Consider the following 25,024-nt stretch of genomic DNA (forward strand, 5'->3'; position numbering starts at 1 on the left):
GTATTTCTACAAGTTTTCTATAGAATTTAGAGCTGGCACTGAAAGTTACATTTTATATACAAATATGTCAATGTAAACAATGTGACTCAAGACAGAAAGATAGGTAATGAGTGTATATGCATATTTCGGGAGTTCTTGCTCTTTCTTCAGGACCACATCTAACCTGCAAAACCATCAATGAACATCGTCATCATCATCATTGTTTAACGTCCGCTTTCCATGCTGGCATGGGTTGGACAGTTTGACTGAGAACTGTTGAGCTGGGAGGCTGTTCCAGGCTCCAATCTGATTTGGCAAGGTTTCTACAGCTGGATGCCCTTTCTAACACCAACCACTCCGAGAGTGTAGTGGGTGCTTTTTGCGTGCCATCAGCACAGGTGCCAGTCTGGCATCAGCAACGCTTGAATGGTACATTTTACATGCCACTGGCATCGGCCACACTCAAATGGTGTTTTTTGTGTGACCAGCATGGGTGCCAGTCAGGCAGCTCTGGCATTGGCCACACTTGAATGGTGCAATTTATTGGCCACGCTCGAATGGTGCATTTTATATGCCACTGGCATCAGCCACACTCGAATGGTGCTTTTTTACGTGGCACTGGCTTTGGCCACACTCACATGGCGCTTTTTATGTGCCACCAGCATGGGTGCCAGTCAGGCAGCTCTGGCATCGGCCATGCTCGAATGGTGCTTTTTACATTGCTAAAATACCCACTAAATTTACCAGTTGAGCACTACTGGATATCCAATTTTACATATTAAACACATTCCTGACAACTGGCATGTATATATTTCTGGTAAAGACAGTGTGTCTTGTTATGCTACCATAATCTACTACTAAGTTTATTAATGGTTTATTAGTCAAAATTCTCTCATACTTCTGTGTTAGCAGTGTTTTTTTATTTTATTTCTGCAGATTTCCTATAGGTTTTAGAGCTAGCACTAACAATTACATTACATCCCCAGTAACTTAGTTTGGCGAAAGAAACCAATAAAATTAATACTGGGAGTTTTTGCTTCTTCTTAAAACTAAATTCTATGTTGGAACTACGATGGAAATGGTAAGATGCAAAAGCTGCCAGTATAGTGCTAAGAACATAGGTATATATGGTTGCTTCGCTTGCTCTACTGTTGGTGCTGGGACCACAAAAAGTAAAAGCCCCCAGTACCCTTTGTAAAGCATTTGGCATTAGGAAGAGCATCCAGCCGCAGAAACCATGCCAAAACTAAGACATCGGTGCTAGAAATTGTCCTCCAACTCATTGCCCCCCCCCCCGTCCAACCCATACCAACATGGAAAGTGGACAGGAAACAGTGATGATGACAGTAATGGTGGTGGTGGTGGTGTTGTCAACGATGGTTAACTGTGTATGAGCATTACCATATTGCAGTCATTAATAAAAATTAGTTTAAATATAACTTAACCTTTTAACGGCGTAAATTAAATTTCATGGTCGTTCTTATAATGATGCTAATTATCCACCACCAAATTTGTATTTCCTCTCTAAGCACCATTGGTTCATGACTTATTCTTCAACAAAAAGATAGATTGGGGAATATAAAACTGCTTTCTGAAGTTGACAACAGTAATTTTGGGTATGTGTGTGGTTATGAAGTGTACTTCCCAACCATGTGGATTTGGGTTCAGTCCAGTGTATGTGTGCATGCCTATTTATCTATCTATCTATCACTCTCTGAAAGTGAGAGTTCGCTACAAGAAGGGCATCTGGCCATAGACAATTGCCTCAACAAATTCCTTCTGACCCATGCAAGCACAGAAAAATGGACATTCAAACAAGGATGATGATCATGTCTTTGAGTATTTGTAGGTGTGTCTCCTTGTTTTGGGCCTTGGGTGATGGTTGTAAAAGCACATCACCATTATACAGATGATGTCCTTTGTTTCCAATCGTCTGTGAAAATGTGTCTACGCATGGGGAAAACATTGTTACCTTACATGAAAATGGTGGGTTAGCAACAGGAAGGGCATCAGTGTGTAGAAAATCTGCCTCAACAAATTCCATGCAGCCCATGCAAGCATGGAAAAATAGACATTAAAATGATATCATAGATATATGCACACGCAAACTTGTCCATATACAAAGAGATTCATAGTGTGTTAGTAGAGCAGAATTACCTCTTGGTTTCTAGTCATTATCAGAGACTATGATACCAAATCATTTTTTTTAAAACTCATTTGATACCAACTTGGCTGAAACCATCTCTGGCTCTGTGGTACGACTGTCTTGTTTTCAAACGTTTTGAATTAATAATCATCTACCAAACCTTAGTCACATATTTAATTTCCTAACACTAGCTTAATGATAACTAAGTGATTTTACTAAATTCTTTGTCATATTTAAAATTAATTGAAACAAACACAGAGCATCTCAGCAGAAATATGGTAATGAAAGGGTTAAAATATATAATAGAGAAATAATTCTTAACCTTTTTGTTACCAACCTGGCAAAAATCACCACTGGCTCTGTAGTACAAATGTCTTCTTTTCATAAGTTTTGAATTAAAATCTTCTACCAAATGTTAGTCACAATTTATGTTCCTTACACTAGCTTAATGATAGCTAAGTTATTTTACTAAATTCTTTGTTAGATTTAAAATTAATTGAAAGAAACACAGCATCTCAACAGAAATATGGTAATGAAAGGGTTAATTGCTGAATATTGTACTAGCTCTTCAATTGACTTTCTCGTATTACAGAAGAATTAGTTTCCATGCTCGCATTTTTAGCATGTATATGAAAAATAGGTTGATACACACACATGTGCACACACACTTATACACATACATAGCACCTACGTGCAAGCATGGCTGTGTGGTAAGAAGTTCAGCCACATGGTTCTGGGTTCAGTCCCAGTGTGTGGCACCTTAGCTGAGTGTCTTCTATTAGAGCCTTGGCTCAACCAAAGCCTTGTGAGTGAATTTAGATGGAAACTGAAAGAAGCCTGTCATATATATGTATATATCTGTGTTTTCCTCAACTACCACTTGACAACCAGTGTCGGTTTATTTACATTCCTGTAAATTAGCGGTTCAGCAAAAGAGCCCAATTGAACAAGTACCAGGTCAATTCATTTGACTAAAAATTCTTATGCAGTGCCCCAGCATGGCCACTGTCTAATGACAAACAAGTAAAAGATAAGAATATAAATATGCTCATATTCCTATATATACATATATGCATGCATATAATATATATACATGCATACACTCACATATATAAATTAGTTGGTGACATAAAATGTCTGTAATTCTCTTGTCATCTTTTTTGCTTTTTTTTCTAGGCAATAAGAATGTTGTAACCCGAGAGCATCTTGACCGCTTGAAAAATGGCTGTATTGTGTGTAATATGGGCCATTCCAACACAGAAATTGATGTGGTATGTTGACAATATTATGTTACGTTCTTGTTTTTTAAAGTCAAAGGAAGCTCATGTCTGAAACCTGATAAATATTTGTATTATATTTAGTTTTTTTTTTCCAGTTATTTGTTTATGAGGATTTAGTCTAAACAGCAAACAATGAAGATATTTAGAGTAAAAATCTCAGTAGCTTCCAACAAAGGTAGATTATATTGAAGTTCGTATTTCTTGTGGAATTCATACGAACGGTTTTTCTTTACTTTAGAAATTAAATAATTATGATATATGAATATTTTTAAGCTATTCAGTTCTTATATTTAATGGCATATAAGATGCACTGTCTTCCTAAAAAAAAAAATTATTTCAAAAACTCGCTCAGGTCCTATATACGAATCTGGACTTCTATTACTTGTTTTAATACATCATCATCGTCATCATCATCATCATCGTTTAACGTCTGCTTTCTATGCTGGCATGGGTTGGATGATTTGACTGAGGACTGGTGAACCAGATAGCTACACCAGGCTCCAATCTGATTTGGCAGAGTTTCTACAGCTGGATGCCCTTCCTAACGCCAACCACTCCCAGAGTGTAGTGGGTGCTTTTACGTGCCTCTAACACGAAGGCCAGTCAGGCGGTACTGGCAACGGCCACACTCAAAATGGTGTATTTTATGTGTCACCTGCACTGGCAACGATCTCACTCGAATGTCTTTACGTGTGCCAGGAAGGTGACGCTGGGCACAAATGCCATCACAATTTCGCTTTCACTTGCCCCAACAGGTCTTTGCAAGCCGAGTTTCATGTCCAATGAAGGAGTCGACATTGGCATGGGTGCCAGTCATCGAATTTAGTTTGATTTTGATCTCACTTGCCTCAACAGGTCTTCACAAGCGGAGTTTAGTGTCCAATGAAGGAAGAAAAACCTTTTTTCCTGAAAATGCACTGTTGTGACTGAGGTGCTTCTGATATGCTTGTGCATCTTTTAGGCCAGTTTAAGTGCTGAATCAGTGCTTCTCAAACACTTATTGCCTATAGACCCCTCTGATTCCTATTTCATTCTCTTGGCCCTATTCAGTGTATATAAAAAAACTCTTACTGTATTTTTAAGATTAGATATTATTAGAAATTGTATAAAAAAAATTGTTAAAAGCATTTCGTGTATTGTAGAAGAAAAAGCAAAATCGTATATGGACCCTGGTTGAGAATCACTATGCCAAGGGTTTAAGGCAGTGGGGACTGGGTCATGTGACATGAGGTCTTGTGTGTGGGTGTATATATATATATACACACACACACACACACACACACACACACATATGCATGCATATATGTGCACACACACATGTATATAATGTAAAGTATAACTGGATAAATCAACCAACTGTTATTAAACAGAGGTACTTAGTTTCTATCTGGTAACTGATCATCATCATCGTTTCACGTCCACCTTCCGTACTGGCAAGGGTGGGATGGTTTGACAAGAGCCAGCCAAGCAGAAGCCTGCGCCAGACTTCTGTAGCTGTTTTGGCAGGACTTTTACATGCCCTTCTTAACACCAACCACTCAGCAGAGTGAACTTAGTGCTTTTTACATGGCACAAGCACAGGCGAGGTCAGTTTTGGCAAGGTTTTTACAGCTGGATGCCCTTCCTAACACCAACCACTTTCCTGTGTGGACCAGGTGCTTTTAAGTGGCACCTGCACTGACAGGTTCACCTAGTTCTTGCAAAACTAAAAAAAAATCTCTTTTGAGAGGGAAGGGGGCATTGGAGGAGGTTAGATGAGGAAAATAGTATAAAACTTAGTCCAAGCATGATTGTCCTGTTAATGTCCTTCTTGAAGAGTAGCATGTTGAATAAGTGAAAAATATAGAAATTGCTTATTAGCAAAGGTAATTATTGTTGATTTTTTATTTTCTTCCAGGGTAGCCTGCATACCCCAGAGCTGACATGGGAAAAGGTACGCTCACAAGTGGATCACATCATTTGGCCTGATGGAAAACGTATTGTATTGTTGGCTGAGGTAAGGAGAGATTATTTGGTGTCTATAAATATACACTCTTGTCTTTGTTAGAGATGGTTGGCTCCACTGAGTTGCTTTGTTGAAATTTCTTGTATAAGCACAGGTGTGCTGGTGTGGTTGAGATGTTTGCTTCACAACCGTGGGGTGTCAGGTTAAGTCTCAATATATATATATGTATGTTTCCCCTTTCGACCAGGGGAAATGTTGGCCTGTTCATCTAGCCAGCACAGTGGCATATTTGAAAGGCTAAGAACAATGCAAAGTGCATTGCAACAAGTGATGTGCAGCAGCATCTGATTGTCACATTATATATATATGTATATATAATCATCATTTACCGTCCACTTTCCATGCTGGCATGGGTTAGATGGTTTGACCGGAACTGGTAAGCCGGAGAGCTGCACAAAGTTCTGTTCTCATTTGGCATGGTTCCCTACGGCTAAATGCCATTCTTAACACTTTTTATGTGTCACTGGCACCTGGCACAGGTGCCACTTACATGACACTGGCAATGGCCACAACTATGATTTCACTTGGTTTGATGAGCCTTCTTAAACACAGCATATTGCCAAAGACCTCGGTCACTTGTCATCACCTCCATATATATATCATCATCATCATCATCATCATCATCGTTTAACGTCCGCTTTCCATGCTAGCATGGGTTGGACGATTTGACTGAGGACTGGTGAAACCGGATGGCAACACCAGGCTCCAATCTAATTTGGCAGAGTTTCTACAGCTGGATGCCCTTCCTAACGCCAACCACTCAGAGAGTGTAGTGGGTGCTTTTACGTGTCACCCACACGAAAACGGCCACGCTCGAAATGGTGTCTTTTATGTGCCACCCGCACAAGCCAGTCCAGGGGCACTGGCAACGATCTATATATATATATATATATAAATATCTATATATATATATATGGCAAAAAGAAAATGAACGGAATACAGAAATGACATATATCAACTGTTAGACATTCTATTATGTCTATTTATTCTAAAACATTTGTAAGAATACAGACATGTACCAGTAATACACAAAAGAGTAAAAGAACAGTAAGGTGGCAAGCTTAGGATGAAGGTGGATTCAAGCATTGGTTCATATTCTGCCTACATATAAATACGTGCTATATTTACATTTGTGGGTTTGAGAGTATGGTCCACGTTTCGGAGGTGAAAGTTTACATTTAGGATGGCACCATGTGGTGGCCAAAGTATGGTGTTCGTGTTCATATATATATATATATATATATATATATATATATATATATATATATATATATATATATATATGACAGTCTTTCACACAATTTCTGTCCATGAAATTGACTCCCATAGTATTGGTCAGTCAGAAGCTCTTATAGAACAACACTTGCTCTAGATGCCACGCAATGGAACTGAACCCAAAACCATGTGGTTGCAAAGCAAGCTTCTAAACCACACAGCCATGCCTGCACCTGTACACTATTAATTGTCCATTATCAAATCTTAAGAGAATTATTTTCTCTAGTTTTATTCAATTATGTTGTCTTTTTTACTCAAGCATCTCTCAGTTTATCCTTCTGCATCTTCTTGTAGTTTTGAGGTTGTAACTGACTGCCGTAACGCTTTTCAGAAACCTGTTTTATAATTTAAATCACTCATCCCTTGGCAGGGAAATGGCAATTTAAACGTTGATGGTTCCTTATATAAGATAAGCACTAAATGGTGTATTCTCTCCTTGTTCATTGATAAGCTGCTCAGAGATAAGTCTTAAAGTAATTCCAGTCATCAAAGGAGAAAATGTTCATCTTTTAAAAAAAACAAAACTGTACAGTTTTTTTTGTTTTTCTTGTTCTGAATTTTTAAACATGGAAGCTAGGATTAATGAAATTATTTCCTTTTAATCCACGAATATCCTCAGAAAGCTCCAAACAGTTACGTTGGAAACATTAAGCATTTGCTATCCAGAAATTTTGTGACTCAAACACTTCTGGAAAGAAAGTCAAGCAGAAATCCATCCGCCAGCAGATAGAAAGACACAAGTGAAGATGGGTGGACTATATGTTGAGAAGATCAAGGGAATACTTGGTGAGGCATTCCTTGAATTGGAATCCAGAGAGGAAAAGAAGTCGGCTCATCTGAAGACCACCTGAGAGAGAATGACAAAAGAAGAATCAAAGACGACAGGATTTATACATGGAACCAAGTGCAACAGGAAAGTACTGGATGAAGGCATTGAGAAACTGCTGTAAGGAATACAAGAAAAATTTTCCACACAGAGTCCAAACAAGTCATGATGACATCAATGACACAGTGTAAATTTATATATATATATATATGTGTGCGTGTGTGTATATATATATAAAAATTTACATGCAGGCATGATTGTGTTATTGAGAAGGTTGCTTCTGAACTACATGGCTTCATGTTCATTTCCACTACTTGGCACTTTGGGAAAGTGGATTTGGTAGATAGAAACTGAAAGAAGTTCATTGTGTATGTATGTACATATATATATATATATATATAGGTATGTGTGTATGAATGTTTGTGTCTTGTCTTGATATCACATGATAGTTGTAAATGATTGTCAATGTCATAGAGACTGTGAACAGCATCGTTTTCATTCAATATTCTGCAAAAAAAAAAAAGGAAAGAAAAGTTTGGTTGCAGGGAAATTTTTCCTTCACTTGGAAACAAGTGAGCATGGAAAAGTTGACATTAGAAGGATTATGAGTTTATATATATATATATCAGTGGTGACTCCGGCACTCAGGCTTATCGGGCTTAGACCGGTTATAAATTTAGTAAAGTGAACGTGTATTTGCAAGCTGATTTAATTTCTACCAGTACTGACTTCAGGTATGTAATTTCAGCTAATAACTGGGGCTCCTTTTATTAAGCCTGGTCGCAGTTCATTTATTATCATTCAGCATCTGGCAGTTGTCAAAAAATATTGTTTGTAGTAGATGTTCTCTCGACATCGTTCACACACGCCTCACTCAGGCTCAGAAATTACAGCCCGAGTTATGTATAATCATAAAAATTAAAAGTAATTCAAATTCAATGTTTTCTGGAAACAATAAATTTCTATAGAGATTAGGATTTAAATTCCAGTCAATGGAAACTTTCCGTTCTACAATATTCTCAATGGAATGAAAAAATTATTTAGCAACTCAGGCTAATACAAATGAACCTGGTACGTGTAAAAAACTAACTGGCATCTCTTGTCAAGAGTACAGGCAAGAGTCAGATCACTGATGTTTGTTGTGCATTCTGCTGTTGTTATTTGATTGTTGTTATTCTGTGTGTCTGTGTGTAAAGATTAGTTGTGTTTTGCAGAGTTGCTTAATTCTTACCATTATCTTAGAAATGGAGAAAGACATAGTGTTAGATATTAAAAAACAAAATAGGCCATTTGGGGCTAGAAATAAAGCAGAAAGACATGAAATTCTTCATGCAGGTATGTGTCTTATGCGGAGTCTGTGATGAGCCTGAGTGACACTGATAACCTGGAGTCGCCTCTGATATATATACATACATATATATATATATATATATATATATATATATATATATAATAGACAAGTTAAAATAATGGTCATTACATATAATTCCTTTGTTATAGCAAATTTGGCTTACAGCTGTTTCCAGTAGTCATTATAGATAAGTTTACTCAGTTGGTCTATTGATCAATTGAGGTAAATTGTAGGACCGAAGAAAACTAATGATACCTTCATCAGAACCATTGCTGGAAATATATATATTTGTCCAATATAGAGCTTGCACCTGGAAATTTAAGTCTCATGTTCTACTTACTCAGTAATTAGCACTACTATGTTGTAGCCCTTTGGTACCATTTGCTTGACACCTGGAAATAGAATGAATTGCCAGTTTGGGACATATATGCAAATAGTGTGAAGTCTATTTGTTGAATCTGTTGTGACAATAGACTTCACACCAATTGTATCTATGTCCCAGACTGGCAATTCACTCCATTTTGAGGTGTTAAATAGCAAAATACCAATATCTATCATTCTTACTCTCTTTGGAGTGATTTGTCTCGCCTAGTCTGGAACATTCAGTGTCCTTTATCACTTGGCATCATGTAGGGAGCTTTCCCAGAACACTATGGTGTGGTAAACTGGCATAGAAACAGGATTTTGTAGGGGGTTTTCTTTACATGCAAAATAAAATAAATCTTGTTGTAAATAATAAATTTGTGTTTTTTCATTGGTGGTGTTCTTTAAATCTTAATCTGAAAAAAAAAAATACAATAAGTTGTGTTTTGATGTAGAAGGATTATATAAAATTATGTAAATTATTGATTTGGTGTTCTGCCAGCAGAGTTCTTTAAGGACTGTAGAATTGACCGGTTATTGATGCCAAGTGGCATTGTGCCATACTGAGTGTAAGTTTTGATGGAATAAAGGCCAGTCTACTTAAATTCTGCTATTTTGAAATACATTAAATGGTTCTTTAAAAAAAAAAAAAAGCTAATGGACTACATTTTTAATTCATTAAAGTATAGCTTCCTGTGTGTTTATTGAGCATTGAACATTCTTCTTCAATTTGCTTCTATCGAAATGTCCCTAAGTGATTATACTGACTGAAGCCATGTGGGATGGATTTGGGAGATGGAAACTGAGAGAAACCTGATTGTGTGTGTGTGTTCTGTATTTGCATTTCCCCTAAAAGTCACTGAACTATGGTCAGTGAGGTTGCTGCTGACTTCAGACCTTTGAAAATGTGTGTAATAAAATATGCCTTACTTAACCCATTCCTGCCGAAATTTTTCTAGTAAATGAAATTGCCTGAAAATTCAGATATTATTATTTTGACCTAAATAATAACTGAAAAAAAATTCATTGAAATCTGTTTGATACAGACTGCATACGCATTAAGAATGTTTCATACATAAATCCCAATTTGTATCAAGTATTTGTTTTATGCCCTTGTAAATTAAGGATCAGTTTAAACAGACGATCGGCATGAATGGGTTAAAAAATGAGAGTTAGTGACAAGGAAAGTTTCTTATTGTAAAACACTGCCTCTCTAATTTATTCAGCTAATCCATGCTTGTATGGAAACGAAATTCTGTCAGTGTGCATCTGGAACTGAGACCATTTACCAAATATGAATAATTGTGTCTTTAGCAATATTAACCCCTTAGTGTTCAGATTACTTTGTCAAATGTAATACGTTTTTATTCACATATAAAAAAACAATTAATTGTGCATTGTCTTGTAGCTTTAAGATTTATGATAATTCATTTTTAGAATGACATTGTAGGGTAGGTGTAAGAGGTCATATCTGGCCAGTTTGAACATAAAACAGGTAGAATATGAGAGTCTGATATAGCTGGTTTAAATGCTAAGGGGTTAAACCTTATCTTAAGTGTTCAATGCTATTTCCCAATTTAGATTTGTTCTTTTGACAATTAGGCACAGGTTTGGCTCTGTGGTTGATAAGCTTGCTTCCCAACCATGAAGTCTTGGATTCAATCCCACTTCACAGCACTTTGGTTAGTGTCTTCTACTGTAGCTATTTCAAGTCCCATGCATAAATTGCACAGTAATCAGATGGACTTGTGTAGCATATTGTGCAGGATCCAGTAATCATTCAGGTTCAAATATAAGTCCATCCTATTACTGCTGTATCCAAGCATGAAACTTGAAGTAGCTCATACAATTCCTGTATTAAATGGTATTTACCTCTCACTGAATTTGACTTTTTCTTCTGATCTTATTGACAAAGAAACAGTGCTATATACATGCACATGCACAGTACCAAAGTGATAAGAGACTGCCTACAATATCTTCTCCCCAGATATTTAATTAAATATTCTGTCTTTATTTTCAGGGTCGATTGGTTAACTTAAGCTGCTCAAGTGTGCCATCATTTGTGGTGTCTATAACTGCCTCAACACAGGTTAGTATATCATCGCTTTTTTCTTCATCATATCACAGCCATTCCGTTGTATGCCTTTGTCTTGAGTCTTACAGGTAATTATGATAGCTTCAAGCCAATTCTAGATAGCTAATTTCTTAAGCTAAAATATTGGCAACTAAAGTGAGATTGCATCCACGCATGTCCAGCCCTGTTAAGAATATGCTTGCAAAACAAGCATATAGTAAGACGAGCTGGCAGAAATGTTAGCACGCCAGGCAAAATGCTTAGCAGTATTTCATCTGTCTTTATGTTCTGAGTTCAAATTCCGCCGAGGTCGACTTTGCTTTTCATCCTCTTGGGGTCAATAAATTAAGTACCAGTTTCTGTACTGGGGTCAATCTAATCGGCTGGCCTCACCACTCTCCAAAAATTTTGGGCCTTGAGCTTAGAGCAGAAAAGAATATGCTTGCAAAACATGTTAAATACACTTATTTGTATTCGTAAAGATTGGTTCAGCCTTCTTCACAGTATTCTTCAGTTCCTCATTTGTTTCATGTTCTTTTTTACAGGCACTTGCTTTAATAGAGCTCTACAATGCTCCTTCTGGTCGGTACAAAGATGATGTCTACCTCCTGCCAAAGAAAATGGGTCAGTATTTTCAATTTACCTTTTTATCTCTATTTCAATTTATTTTTAGATTTGGTCTTGAGTCCCCACCACCACCACACACACGCAAACCTTATATATGTTGCCTCTCCTCTACCTTTTTTTTTTTATTTCTCAGTGTTTAAATTTAGACTTAATCCATCACTTAGTTTAACACTGTCAACTGGTCCTTGAGTTCCTTTAGCGGGTTCATTCTATTGTGGGATCTTTAGTCTCGGGATAACCTTCTTCCTTCCATCAATGTTGGAGGCCCTAAATAGAGCCATGAGTCCTGCACTTCTTCTGACTCAGGTCAGTCATGAGCCTCAAAACTCAGGAAGCCAGAGTTTAGCTTGACTTTTGTGTTATATAAATGACTGGGATTGCAACATTCTCTCCACCCCTGGCTGGTATGCCAGTCCATCACATGGTTAATTTCCTTGCTGTTACTGGAACTTGTGCCAAAATTTGAAATCATTATTGTTTAAGGTGGCAAGCTGGCATAATTGTTAGCACATTGGACAAAATGCTTAGTGGAATTTCATCAGTCTTTACATTCTGAGTTCAATTCCACCGAGGTTGACTTTGCCTTTCATCATTTCAGGGTTGATGTAATCGACTGCCCCACCCCTCGAAATGGCTGGCTTTGTGTCTATAATAGAAAGGATACCTGAATGTGGTTGATGCCAGTACCACCTGACTGGTTCCCATGCACATTGCATGTAAAAAAACACCATCCAAACGTGGCTGATGCCAGTACCCTCTGACTGGCTCCTGTGTCGGTGGCACGTAAAAAGCACCATCCAAACATGATCGATGCCAAGCCTACCTGACTGGCCCCTGTGCTGGTGGCACATAAAAAGCACCATCTGAACATGGCCAATGCCAGTGTCCCCTGACTGGTTCATGTACTGGTGGCACATAAAAAGCACTATCCAAACATGACCGATGCCAGTGGCACGTAAAAAGCACCCACCTCACTCTTGGAGTGATTGGTGTTAGGAAGAGCATCCAGCTGTAGAAACATTGCCAGATCAGATTAGAACCAGGTGCAGCCGCTGGCTGTCCAGACCTCAGTCAACCGTCGAACCCATGCCAGCATTGAAAACGGGTGTTAAACAATGATGATTGTTATTATTTTCCAAATAAATGCCATGCGAGCCATGGCAAATATATCTTTTTCATTCCAGTACAGTAATAAATAAGATATTCAGTGTTGAAAGTAATTTAATTTCATCATGCTCTCTTTATCTTTTCATTTGTAAACATGAAGTTCTTCAATTGGGGGATATTAAAATGTTAATGTTTGTGCACATACACAGAAAAACCTTATAAACATCCGATTACTGTCACTGTCCATGAAAAGTATAGTAACCTTTTTGTTAATAACCATTAACAAATTGCTCTCTCTATATATATATACACACATACACACTGTGTGTGAAATGTTATGTAAAATGGCTGGAGGCCAAGTGACATTACTATTTTGTTAGTCTGACATACAAAACAGAAAAATAAAAACAATAAAAAGTTACTTTGATTTAGAGGGTGATAATTTTTATAAATAAAACAGATATATGATGGTTGTTGTGATGATGTTGATGATAATAGTGGTGGAGATATTGGTCATGATGATGCTTGTAACTGACAATGAATGGTGGTGGCAGTGGTGGCCTTAAATGGATTATTACGCATCAGCTTTTAACAGCAGCATGTTGAAATTAACACTTTTAGTTCAGAAACTGTTGTAGAACCGTTTCCTCAACAGACTTATTTGAACATCTTTTATGTTTTTGAGTCATCAGACTGCGGCCATGCTGGAACTTTCGAAGCCTGATACTTATTCTTGTGGTCGCTTTTGCCAAATTGCCAAGTTACAGGGGCGTAAATGCACCAACATGAGTTAAGTGGTGGTGGCATTGGAGGGGATAAACACATACACACACATATATGCAACAGGCTTCTTTCAATTTCCATCTACTTATTGCAAAGCGGTGAGCTAGCAGAAACGTTAGCACACTGGGTGAAATGCTTAGCAGTTTTTCGTCTGTCTTTACATTCTGAGTTCAAATTCCGCCAAGGTCGACTTTGCCTTTCATCCTTTTAGGGTCGATAAGTTAAGTACCAGTTGTGTACTGGAGTTGATTTAATCGACTGGCCCCCTCCCCCAAAATTTCAGGCCTTGTGCCGAGAGTAGAAAAGTTTCCCTCTACTAAATCCACTCGCAAGACTTTGGTTGGTTCATGGCTATGGTAGAAGACACTTGCTCATGGTGCCATGCAGTAGATCTGAACTTGGAATCATTTGGTTGTTCTGTCATCATTGAGCATGTTTGTTTGTTTTTTTCTGATTTTGTATTTTTAGCAATTATCATTTTTTTTTTATTTGTTTACCTCTTAACAAAACTGAACTAAATTCGTTTTTTCTCCCTCAATTTCTAGATGAATATGTAGCCAGTTTACATTTGCCAACATTTGATGCTCATCTGACTGAACTTACTGATGAACAAGCAAGGTACTTAGGGTTAAATAAAGCTGGTCCATTTAAACCAAACTATTATCGGTGAGTGATCATCTCTTTCTTCAATTAAATGACATTCTTATTTTTGTTTTGGTAGTCTTTCTATAGACACGGGTATGGCTACATGCTTAAGTTTGCTACCCACACACATGGTTTTGGATTCAGTCTCACTGTGTGGCATTTTGCACAAGTCTCTTCTGACCAAAACCTTGTGAGTGGATTTGGTGGATGAAAATGAATGCGCATACATATACATACATATATATATATATATATATTATTGGATACCTTTCCTTCATTGGACACTAAACTCTGCTTGCGAAGACCTGTTGGGGCAAGTGAAATTGAACCAAATTTGATGACTGGCACCTGTGCCAGTGGAGTGCTAACAGCACCGTCTGAGCGTGATCGCTGCCAGAGCAACTGTCTGGCTTCCATGCCGGTGGCACGTAAATAGCACCATTTGAGCATGATCATTACCAGCATTGCCTTACTGGCACGTGAAAAAACATTCGAGCAGGGTCGTTGCCAGTGCCGCTGGACTGGCTCCTCTACAGGTGGCATGTAAAAAACACCATTTGAGCCTGGCCGTTGCCAGTACTGCCTGACTGGCCCTTGTGCCGGTGGCACGTAAAAGTACCCACTATACTCTTGGAGTGGTTGGCGTTAGGAAGGGCATCTAGCTGTAGAAACTCTGCCAGATCAGATTGGAGCCTGGTGCAGCCATCTGGTTTGCCAGTCCTCAGTCAAATTGTCCAACCCATGCTAGCATGGAAAGCGGACGTTAAACAATGATGATGATGGAGTACTTCCTTTGTTGATCTTCCTACTTTAACAGTTGTTGTTGTGGCCCTCCGTCAGTTACAGCGATGACGAGGGTTCCAGTTGATCAACAGAACAGCCTGCTCGTGAAATTAACATGCAAGTGGCTGAGCACTCCACAAACACGTGTACCCTTAACGTAGTTCTCGGGGAGATTCAGCATGACACAGAGTGTGACATAGCTGGCACCTTTGAAATACAGGTACAAGAGAAACAGGAAGAAAGTTGTGGTGAAAGAGTATAGCAGGGTTCGCCACCATCTTTTACCGGTGCCTTGTGGAGCTTTAGGTGTTTTCGCTCAAACACTCACAACGCCTGGTTTTGGGAATTGGAACCACGATCCTACGACTGCGAGTCTGCTGCCCTAACCACTGGGCCATTGCACCTCTGACTTCAACAGTAAACTATATATATATATATAAGAATGTATATATATGTGTGTGTTTGAGAATGTTTATGTTTGTTTCCTTGTATTGACATCACATGAAAGTTTTAAATGAGTATCATTGTCATACAAGCAGTGTTGTTTATTTCGAATGTTCCATTAAGCATGACTTGCAATGGGGAAATATTACCTTCTTTGGTAACAGGTGAGGGTTGGCAACAGGAAAGGCATCTGGCTGTAGAAAATTTATTTGCCTCAATAAACTCCATTTGACCTATGCAAGCTTCATAATTGCTTCCAGTCTGGTGCTTGGGGAGGTGGGTAGATAAATAGATTGCCTTTTCCGAAACATTGTACTTTTGGGTGCAAACTGTTGGCTCATTTGTATCTCATTGGTGTAGACATTGCATGGTAGATGTAAATAGTTATCACAGCCATGCAAGTGGTGTCGTTCGTTTCCAGTCTTCCTCAAAAACATGTCTGGCCATAAGGGGAAATCAGTGATTAGCAACTGGAAGGACATCTGGCTATAGGAAATCTACTTCAAGAAATTTCATCTGACACATGCTACTGCTATGTAAATGGTACCACATAAAAGGCTCCCGGTACACTCTGTTAAGTGGTTGGCATCAGGAGGGACATCCAACTGTAGAAACCATGCTAATACAGACATCTGGAACCGGGTCCAGCCCTCTGGCTTGCTAGCACCTGTGAAACTTTCCAGCTCATGCCAGCATAGAAAATGGATGTTAAATGATAATAATAACATGCAAGCATGGAAAAGTAATTGTTATAGCAATGATGATGAAAATGGTATGAATAACTCTGGATCAAATCAATAGAAAATTGATATTGAAGACCCATGTGTCAAAATGGGTTCTGTAGGAACATACGAAACAGAAAAATTAGCAGAAACTGCTCATCTGAGGGATGGGATATATGAAGTCAGCAGGCAGACAACTTAGTTTGCTAGTGGCAGTTATGCTAAGTCTAAAAACACACCATGACCCTCTAGCATTCAGATTGCTCTGTCAAATGCAATGTTTATTTATTCACATCGTTTTGATTTAATCATGCATTATCTCATAGCTTTGAGATTTTAATGATCTGGTTGTTTATTTTTAAAATGACGTTGTAGGTTATGTGTAAAGGTCAGATTTTGGTGGTTTGAACATAAAACAGGCAAAACATTTGGGTTGGATTTGGCTGGTTCAAATGCTAAAGGGTTAATGATGAAGTACTTTGTTATACACAGTGCCTTCACTACAATCAAAACTAAGCATACTTGTGTATGTCACACCCCATTTTTTTTTTTTCTTTATTTGAAATGAAGTCTTAAAACAGTGTAACTTCTGCACAAATAAATACGGTAGCTCTCCAACAAAGAGATCTCTAAATGTTCAACTTCTCTTCTTCATAACAAACCAATTTATTCCTATACTTAAAAAATTAGCTTCACCTCTAACAGTAGAAATATTTCAGAGTAAGTTGATCGTTACCAACGTGCCTTCCTGGCACGTGCAAAGACATTCGAGCGAGATCGTTGTCAGTGCCGATGGACTGGCTCCTGTGCAGGTGGCACGTAAAATACGCCATTTTGAGTGTGGCCGTTGCCAGTACCCGCCTGACTGGCCCTCGTGCCAGTGGCACGTAAAAGCACCCACTACACTCTCGGAGTGGTTGGTGTTAGGAAGGGCATCCAGCTGTAGAGAACCATACCAAATCAGATTGGAGCCTGGTGTCACCTCCTGGTCCACCAGTCCTCAGTCAAATCGTCCATCCCATGTTAGCATGGAAAGTGGATGTTAAACGATGATGACCTACCACTTAATTTCCACTAATTCACTTCACAGTTTCTCTGCTGGTTACGATGGTGTTATTGTAAGCACAGACACCTATACTAGTCATTTAATTAAAACTAAACTAAGACTAAGGAGGACAGATGAAAGCTTCGTGGCTTTGTCTTTATGTTTGTTACAACATTAAAGAATGTGTTAAATATTCATGAGATACAATATTTAAAAAATAGTATAACTGCTTAATATTCATAATGCTTAGTTATTGAAAAATAATATACCTACTTAATATTCATGAGGCACAACATTTAAAGAATAATATAAGTGTTTGGATATTCATGAAGCATATATTTACATTAGATGAGTTACACTGCAGACAGTGGTTCAGACAGAAGTCATAGCCATATTTTTTATTTATTTATTTATTTATTTTTTTTAGCTGGTTTCAGTCACTGGGATATCACTGTGCTGTGACACCAACTTCATGCATTTCAGCTGATCATTTATATCACTTCTTATTTATTGATCTCTGTTTATTGAAGAGCTAAGTTACCTTTGACATAAAGGAATGAAATGTAACTCACACATACACACATTTGGCGGCAGGAAAGGCATCTGGCTATTGAAAATCTGCTATGACAAATTCCATATAACCCTCTAACCCATTCTAGCATAGAAAAATGGATGTTCATGGATATACAGAAGGGCTTCTTCATGCTTATTGTCTTCCAAATTCCTTTCTCAGAGCATTGGTCAATTCAAAGCTAGAGTAAATGACATTTCCCATAATGCCATACAGTGGAATTGAACCAGAACTCTATGGTTAGAAAACAAACTTGTTAAACCCCATGGTTATGCCAACCCCAGACAGATGTTATAATTCACTTTATCTAATTACAAGTGGAGGTGCATGGCTTAGTGGTTAGGGTGTTGGACTCATGATCATTAGATTGTGGTTTCGATTCCTGGACCGGATGATGCATTGTGTTGTTGAGCGAAACACTTCATTTCGCATTGCTCCAGTCTGCTCAGCTGGTAAAAATTAGTAATCCTGGGACGGACAGGGGTCCCATCTAAGGAGGAATATGTATGCCAGAGTAACTGGGGAAACAGGGCCCCTATGCTCCTTAAAGGAGTGATGCAGACTAACCATATCCAGCCAATTACAAATTATAGGGACAAATAATATATTTCTTGTTAGATTTCGTTGACCATTTCCTCTAAATCTATAACATTGAAATCAATATTAACAAGCCCTTTTTCTGTCATGTTAAACACGTCAGCAAACCCTTTCTAGTACTCTAGTCATTAAGTAACTCTTCTTTTGTCATACTGATCATTTCAATAAGGCGTTTTGCTGTCATGCCAGTGTCTCGCTCATCATGTTTCTCACATACATAATACTTCTTTCCGTTTTTTTTTCTTCAATCATGCCTATCATAAACTTTATTCTGGTGATGCTAATCATATCAATGTCTTCCTTCTGTTGTGCTAGTCATAGAAATACGCTTGCGTTTTTTTTGCCATATTAGTCATAAACAAAAGCTTTCTTCCTGTTCAGCTAGTCGCAATCATAAACCTTCCTTTTCTCATGCTAGTCTTGAGACAAGGCGTCTTCACTTGTGTTTTGCATATCAATAAACTTCTTTTCTGTCATACAAGCCATTTCTGTAAGCCTTCTTTCCGTCATAAACCTATCCTCATTATTTGTTATTGCTCAAGCTCTGACTGAGGAGACAAATGACAAAAGATATCCTACCCTGTTGTCATTTTAGCAATATGCAAAACTACATTATTCTCCGTGTCCTTCAAAGTCTGATTTGAGGGATATTTGGCTGTTATTTCCAGCAGGCTTGATAACCACATGAATACCCCACTCATTCCACTGGCAGTCACTCACTAAACTGTTTAGACAGTGATTCTGTTGAATTTGTTAATCATTTTTGAAAATGTTTTGGAAACTGACTTAGTTGTTCTCTTTTACTTTGAAAGTACACTGCAGTCTTTTATAGAAGGACTTGATTTAATTATTGGTTAGACGTAAAAGTTGGCATCATAACACCCAAAATGCAAATGTTTATGATTAATGCAACAATATTTAATCTTTCAAGCTTCCAGCCAAAAATAAAAATAAAACAAATACTAAAAAAAAAGACTCCTAAAATATTATCTTCAGTCTGTTTTGACATCACCATTCATATAATGTTATTCTTTATAACTCTGTCTGTCTCATCCTGCTGTGGAGACTTCGGTAAATTCTTCATATTATACCCATCTTGTGACATAGGGGTAATCTCTGATCATTGAACTTTTGGAATAGATATCAGTGTCTCATAGAGAAGGCAAGAAGCTGGATAGCTGGTTTCTTCTGCAAAAAATTTATTATTTGCTCTTTTTTTCTTGTTTTTTTACTCTTAAATTTAATTTTCTACTTTCTTCCCTGCCAATTCCATGACCTTTTACAGTTCTCTCACAAGACAAGTATAGCAGTAAAAACAAGAACAAGGACCTCTTTCCTATATTTAAGCATATAAAGCAATGAAGCCTTGACAGTGTTGAACTGGTTTTAGTACAAACACATGCATAGATGTTGGTGTGTGGCTGTGCTCGTATTTATGCTGTCTTCCCTTTATGTTCCATGACTTAGTGGTTCAGTAAACAGAGATGAATAAAATATGTACAAGACTGAAATAAGTACTGAGGTCGATATGATCAACTAAAGCACTTCAAGGCAGTGCCCCAGCATGGCCAAAGTCTATGGGAGGAAACCAGAAAAAAAAAAATAAAGCATGCATGAGTGAATCTCTCTCTTTCTCTCTCTCTCTCTCTCTTTCGCTTACTCTGTGTATATATATTTTATTATATATATGAAAAATATATATATACATACTTACATACACAGTAATCCCTTGCTGTATCGCGGTTCACCTGTTGCAGTTTATATATATGTACATATATATATATATATATATATATATATATTTATTTATTGTGTGTGGGCGTGTTCATAGGTTCCCTTTCAAAACCACTAAGGTCTAAAATGAATGTGTGTGCATATATATATATATATATATGGAGAGAGAGAGGTAAATATCATCATTACCTACATACACAGTTTTAGCTGTGTAGAATTAGACATACACACACACACACACCAAGGCATACACTCACACATGCATACATGCATTGAAATACACACTCTTACACATTCACACACATGTAAACATATTTTCTTTTATCCTTCTAATGTTTTGCTGGTTTCAGTTTTGGGAGCGCGGCCATACAAGGGCTCTGCCTTCAATGGTTTAGTTGATCATGTTGACTCTAATACTGATTTCAGTCTGGTACTTTATTTCTTATCTTTTTTTTTTTCTTCATGAATTAGAGTGGAAGGGGCAGTGCCCATGAGTCTTGTGGGCCCTGCAGACTGGTGGTTGTTTGTTCAATTTGAAAATGTGTAAATGGGTACCTGTTGGAGAAACTTGAATCAGGAAGGAATTTCAGGGTTGGGGAAAGGGCCACATTTTAAAGGAGGAATAATTGAGGTGTTTAGTGTTGATTAGGGAGGGATTGATTGAAACACTTGGAGAGATGACAAGAGAAAAGGAGACTGGTAAGTTCAGGTCAGTGGTTCTCAACCATTTTTTTTGTATGGACCCCTTTTATTTTGGTGGACCCCTATTGGCCATACGATGTTTAAAAACTAGTTTTATAGATGCTCCTTTCAGAATTCCTTATTTTGTTTTGCACGCATTACTTTGTGTAGACGGAATTTGGAGAAAGAATCCATTCTTTGCTGTTTCTTGCTATAAATAGAGCAAATATTTCTCATGCATCCTTACTAAATTACTGTGGGTCCCCTATGTACTATTTTGTGTGGACTCCCCCAGGGGTCATACAGACCTGGTTGAGAACCACTGGTCTAGGTGAAGGAGCTGTGCATCTCACTTGTTGAAAGGATCAAAAGCTGGCTGTATGTAGAAGAGAGAGTTGGTAGGGCAGCACTTGTGTGAAGTACTAGTTTGTATATGTTGAGCAAGGTAGTCATAGCCAGTGAGTCAGATTGGTGATGTGTGGGTGTAGTAGAAGCAAATTGGACAGGAATTTGGTGACTTTTTTTTTTTTTTTACTTGGAATCTAATTTGATTGAGCATGGTGGTGGGCAGAAGAATTCTGCAAAGCTGGTCGAAACCCTCTTGTCAAAGAATTAGGTGGCTCTCTTGCAACTTGCAAAGAGAGAGAGAGCTTGTAGTTATGTATGGTATACAAAACAGAACCTTTTTATTTCTTAATAGTTGTGTGACAGAGTTAATATGCAATAGATAAATACTTCGTGTTTGGCCATGTTGGGTGAGTTCTTACAAGTAAAGCTTTCAGCAGTCTTCCTCTACACTGCTGCATATGAAATATTTGAGGCATGTGAATTATGTAAAAGAACTACACTCACTATACACACACACACAAAGTATTTAATTTTATAAATATAATTATAAAATTATAAGGGCAACTAACTAATGCCACATGCTAGAAGAAGACACCAAATGGCTCTAAAACTACTTTATTTATCACATAGACATGGGGGTGAAAATTAAATACTTTGTATTGATTTTTACCTAAATTGGTTTTTACATTCTAGCTACTTGATAAAATCCTGTATAGATTTTATTCTTGATTATAACTGATATATAAATACAAAATATGGGGGTTTAGTTCACAGGTGATCTAAACAATTAGGTAAGTGTTGTAATGGATTACTGTGGCTCCAAGGTTATAGCCAAGATGATAGTTATGGAGCCATTGCAGATTTCCAATATAGCTAATATATAATTGTTAAAGAGGACAAATGTTAAGGTAAGGCAAACCTCTCAAGTTATAATTATAATTATTATTATTATTATTATTATTATTATTGGGGGGGAAAAAAAAATTCAAAGTCTTACGGCTGTTTCCGGGATATCCCAGAGTGTGAGATATTCCATCATCGGAGATGAATAATGAACACGAGAAGGAGTATAGATTCATGAAATGACGACATAGAGGAAGGGAGTAAAGGAATAAGGAGATGAAGAAAGAGAAGAAAAAAGAAGTATAAAAGTTTACAGTTCAACTTTCTGATCTTATTCCTTTACTCCTGTCCTTTCATTGATTTATACCCTTCCCATTTTCCCTATTTGTCTCTCTAATGATGGAATATCCCATACTCTGGGATATCCCAGAAACAGCTGTAAAACTTTGAATTTTTTTTTTTCCAATAATAATATTAATAATGTATATAACTTGATATGTTTGCCTTGCCTTAGCGTTTGTTGTCCTGTTTAACAATTATATATATGTGTAGTGCTTTATGTGGATCCCTGGAATCTTGTAGCTATCACAGAAAGCTTCTCTACTAACATATGTTGGTATGTAGCACTGAAGTGAATTACAATGTTCATCTGATGGTCTGGCATTTCATCCCTATTATGCAATCATTTGCATAAGGATTATTGCATAGTGTACCAATATTTACACAAATAATTGGTTCAGGATGTTGTAATAAAAAGTCTTAAACTTCCCTGTTACATTATTATTTCAAATATATATATGTATGTGTGTCTGTGTGTCCATGCACAAAACCATCCTCTTGCCAATTGCTTGCTGAGCCTGTCAGTGTCGGTGCCACATGAATAGCACCCAGGACACTCTGTAAAGTGGTTAGTGTTAGGGAGGGTATCCAGCTGTAGAAGCCATGCCAAAATAGACAATTGGAATTTGGTGCAGTTACTGGTCTTACCAGCTCCTGCCAAGCTGTCCAACCCATGCCAGCATGGGAAACAGATGTTCAGTGATGATGATGTGTGTGTGTGTATTTGTGTATATGTATGTGTTGGGGAATGAAATTGGTTTCCAGTTTAGCTGCGCGTTTAAAAACTGCAAGATGTATTATTAATTACTGATCTGACAATCCAGTTGGGTTGTGTTTGGAGAATGAGGTGAAATGCGCTTACAGACACAGTGCTGTCTTTTTGCCTAAATTCTTTCTACATTTGTCATTGATTTGCCTTCTCTCTCCTTTGGTTGTTTTATGCCTTATTTCTATATTTGCTTACTTTTTCTACATTTTTGTTTTGTTTTTATTTTTGCTGTCTGTGTGCCATTTTTCTTTGTTTTGATTGTTTTTTTTTGTTTTTTTTTGTTTTTTTTTGCATTATTAGCTGTCTTTGTGCCTTATTTCTACAATGAAATAGGGTACAAAAGCACAGCAACCACTCAGTTTCAGGTTCAGCCCCACTGCCTGACACCTTGAGCAAGTGTCTTCTATTGCCCTGGGTCAATCAAAACATTGTGAGTGGATTTGGTAGGCAGAAACTGAAAATCCAGTCATATATATGGGCTCCTGCCTTCTTGAGTTAGTTTCCCCCCACATTTCTTAAAAATCGTGGAAGAGGCCTTGGTCTCGGGACCACTCGTGTCTAGAAACTAAGGTTGGGGGTAAGCAAGGGCATGCTCTCTGTGGAAAATCTAGCTCCAAAAAAAGCCTCATGATAGCAAAGGAGAATGGGCACCAGCCAGCCCGCCCGAAGGTTGGGGTGGGCTGCACCTGCCTACCTCAGTTGCTATGGCATTGAGGTAGATCAGGCCACCCCCATTAACGGGGACAAAACCCAGATTTAAAACACTAGATGATGGATGATGATATATATATGATGCTGGTGTCATGTAAAAGGCACTCAGTACACTCTGTAAAGTGGTTGGCATAAGGAAGGGCATCCAGCCATAGAAACTATATCAAAACTGACAGTGGAACCTAGTACGGTCCCAGCCTTACCAGCTGCTGTCAACCCTTCCAAATCATGCCAGTATGGTAGATGGATGTTAAATGATGTGTGTGCTACTGTCGTCTTGCCTTGACATCACATGATAGTTGTAAATGAGTATCACCGCCAACCATGTGGTGTCCTTTGTTTTCAATCTTTGATGAAAACATCTCAGGTCATTGTGAAAATATTACCTTGCTTCCAAACCTGTGATGGTTGGCAGCAGGAAGGGCATCCAGCTGTAGGAAATCTACTCCAACGAATTCCATCGGCCCTTGCAAGCATGGAGAAGTGAACATTAAAAAAATGGTTTGTCATGAATTGGTTTCTTGTGTCTTTCTCCCTCTGCTATGACTGTTCCAGATTTCTTTTAATATTAACTATTTCGTGACTAACTTCTTTCTGTATTTGCAGTTGTTTCTTACTACACTTCGATTTTTTGTGTCTTGTTTCTTTTAATATCTTTTGCAAGTAAAATATATTGGAAAAGATTTTTTATTATATTATTGTTATTATTATTATTATTATTGTTATTATTATTATTATTATTATTATTATTATTATTATTATAAAGGTGGTGAGCTGGCAGAGTCGTTAGCATGCCAGCTGAAATGCTTAGTGGTATTTCATCTATCGAGACGTTCTGAGTTCAAATTCTACCGAGGTTGATCATGCCTTTCATCCTTTCGGGATCGATAAAATTAGTACCAGTTACACACTGGGGGTCAATGTAATCGACTTAATCCCCTCTCCCAAATTTGAGGCCTTGTGCTTCCAGTAGAAA

At 37.8% G+C, this 25,024-nt stretch overlaps 1 protein-coding gene across 10 annotated transcripts in view; it reads left to right on the forward strand.

The window, feature by feature from the left end:
• Nucleotides 1–25,024, forward strand: part of LOC106869993 (adenosylhomocysteinase-like 1) — a 426,079-nt gene that overhangs the window by 391,056 nt on the left and 9,999 nt on the right. For all 10 annotated transcript variants that reach the window (XM_014915943.3, XM_052966153.2, XM_014915942.3 and 7 more), the window contains 5 exons: nucleotides 3,302–3,396; nucleotides 5,303–5,401; nucleotides 11,246–11,314; nucleotides 11,845–11,923; nucleotides 14,362–14,482. In XM_014915943.3, coding sequence (XP_014771429.1) covers nucleotides 3,302–3,396; nucleotides 5,303–5,401; nucleotides 11,246–11,314; nucleotides 11,845–11,923; nucleotides 14,362–14,482 — 463 coding nt within the window. The remainder of the gene's footprint in view (nucleotides 1–3,301; nucleotides 3,397–5,302; nucleotides 5,402–11,245; nucleotides 11,315–11,844; nucleotides 11,924–14,361; nucleotides 14,483–25,024) is intronic.

Source organism: Octopus bimaculoides, chromosome 3 (genome assembly GCF_046866305.1).
Source record: "Octopus bimaculoides isolate indiv1 chromosome 3, ASM4686630v1, whole genome shotgun sequence".
Classification (NCBI taxonomy): domain Eukaryota; kingdom Metazoa; phylum Mollusca; class Cephalopoda; order Octopoda; family Octopodidae; genus Octopus; species Octopus bimaculoides.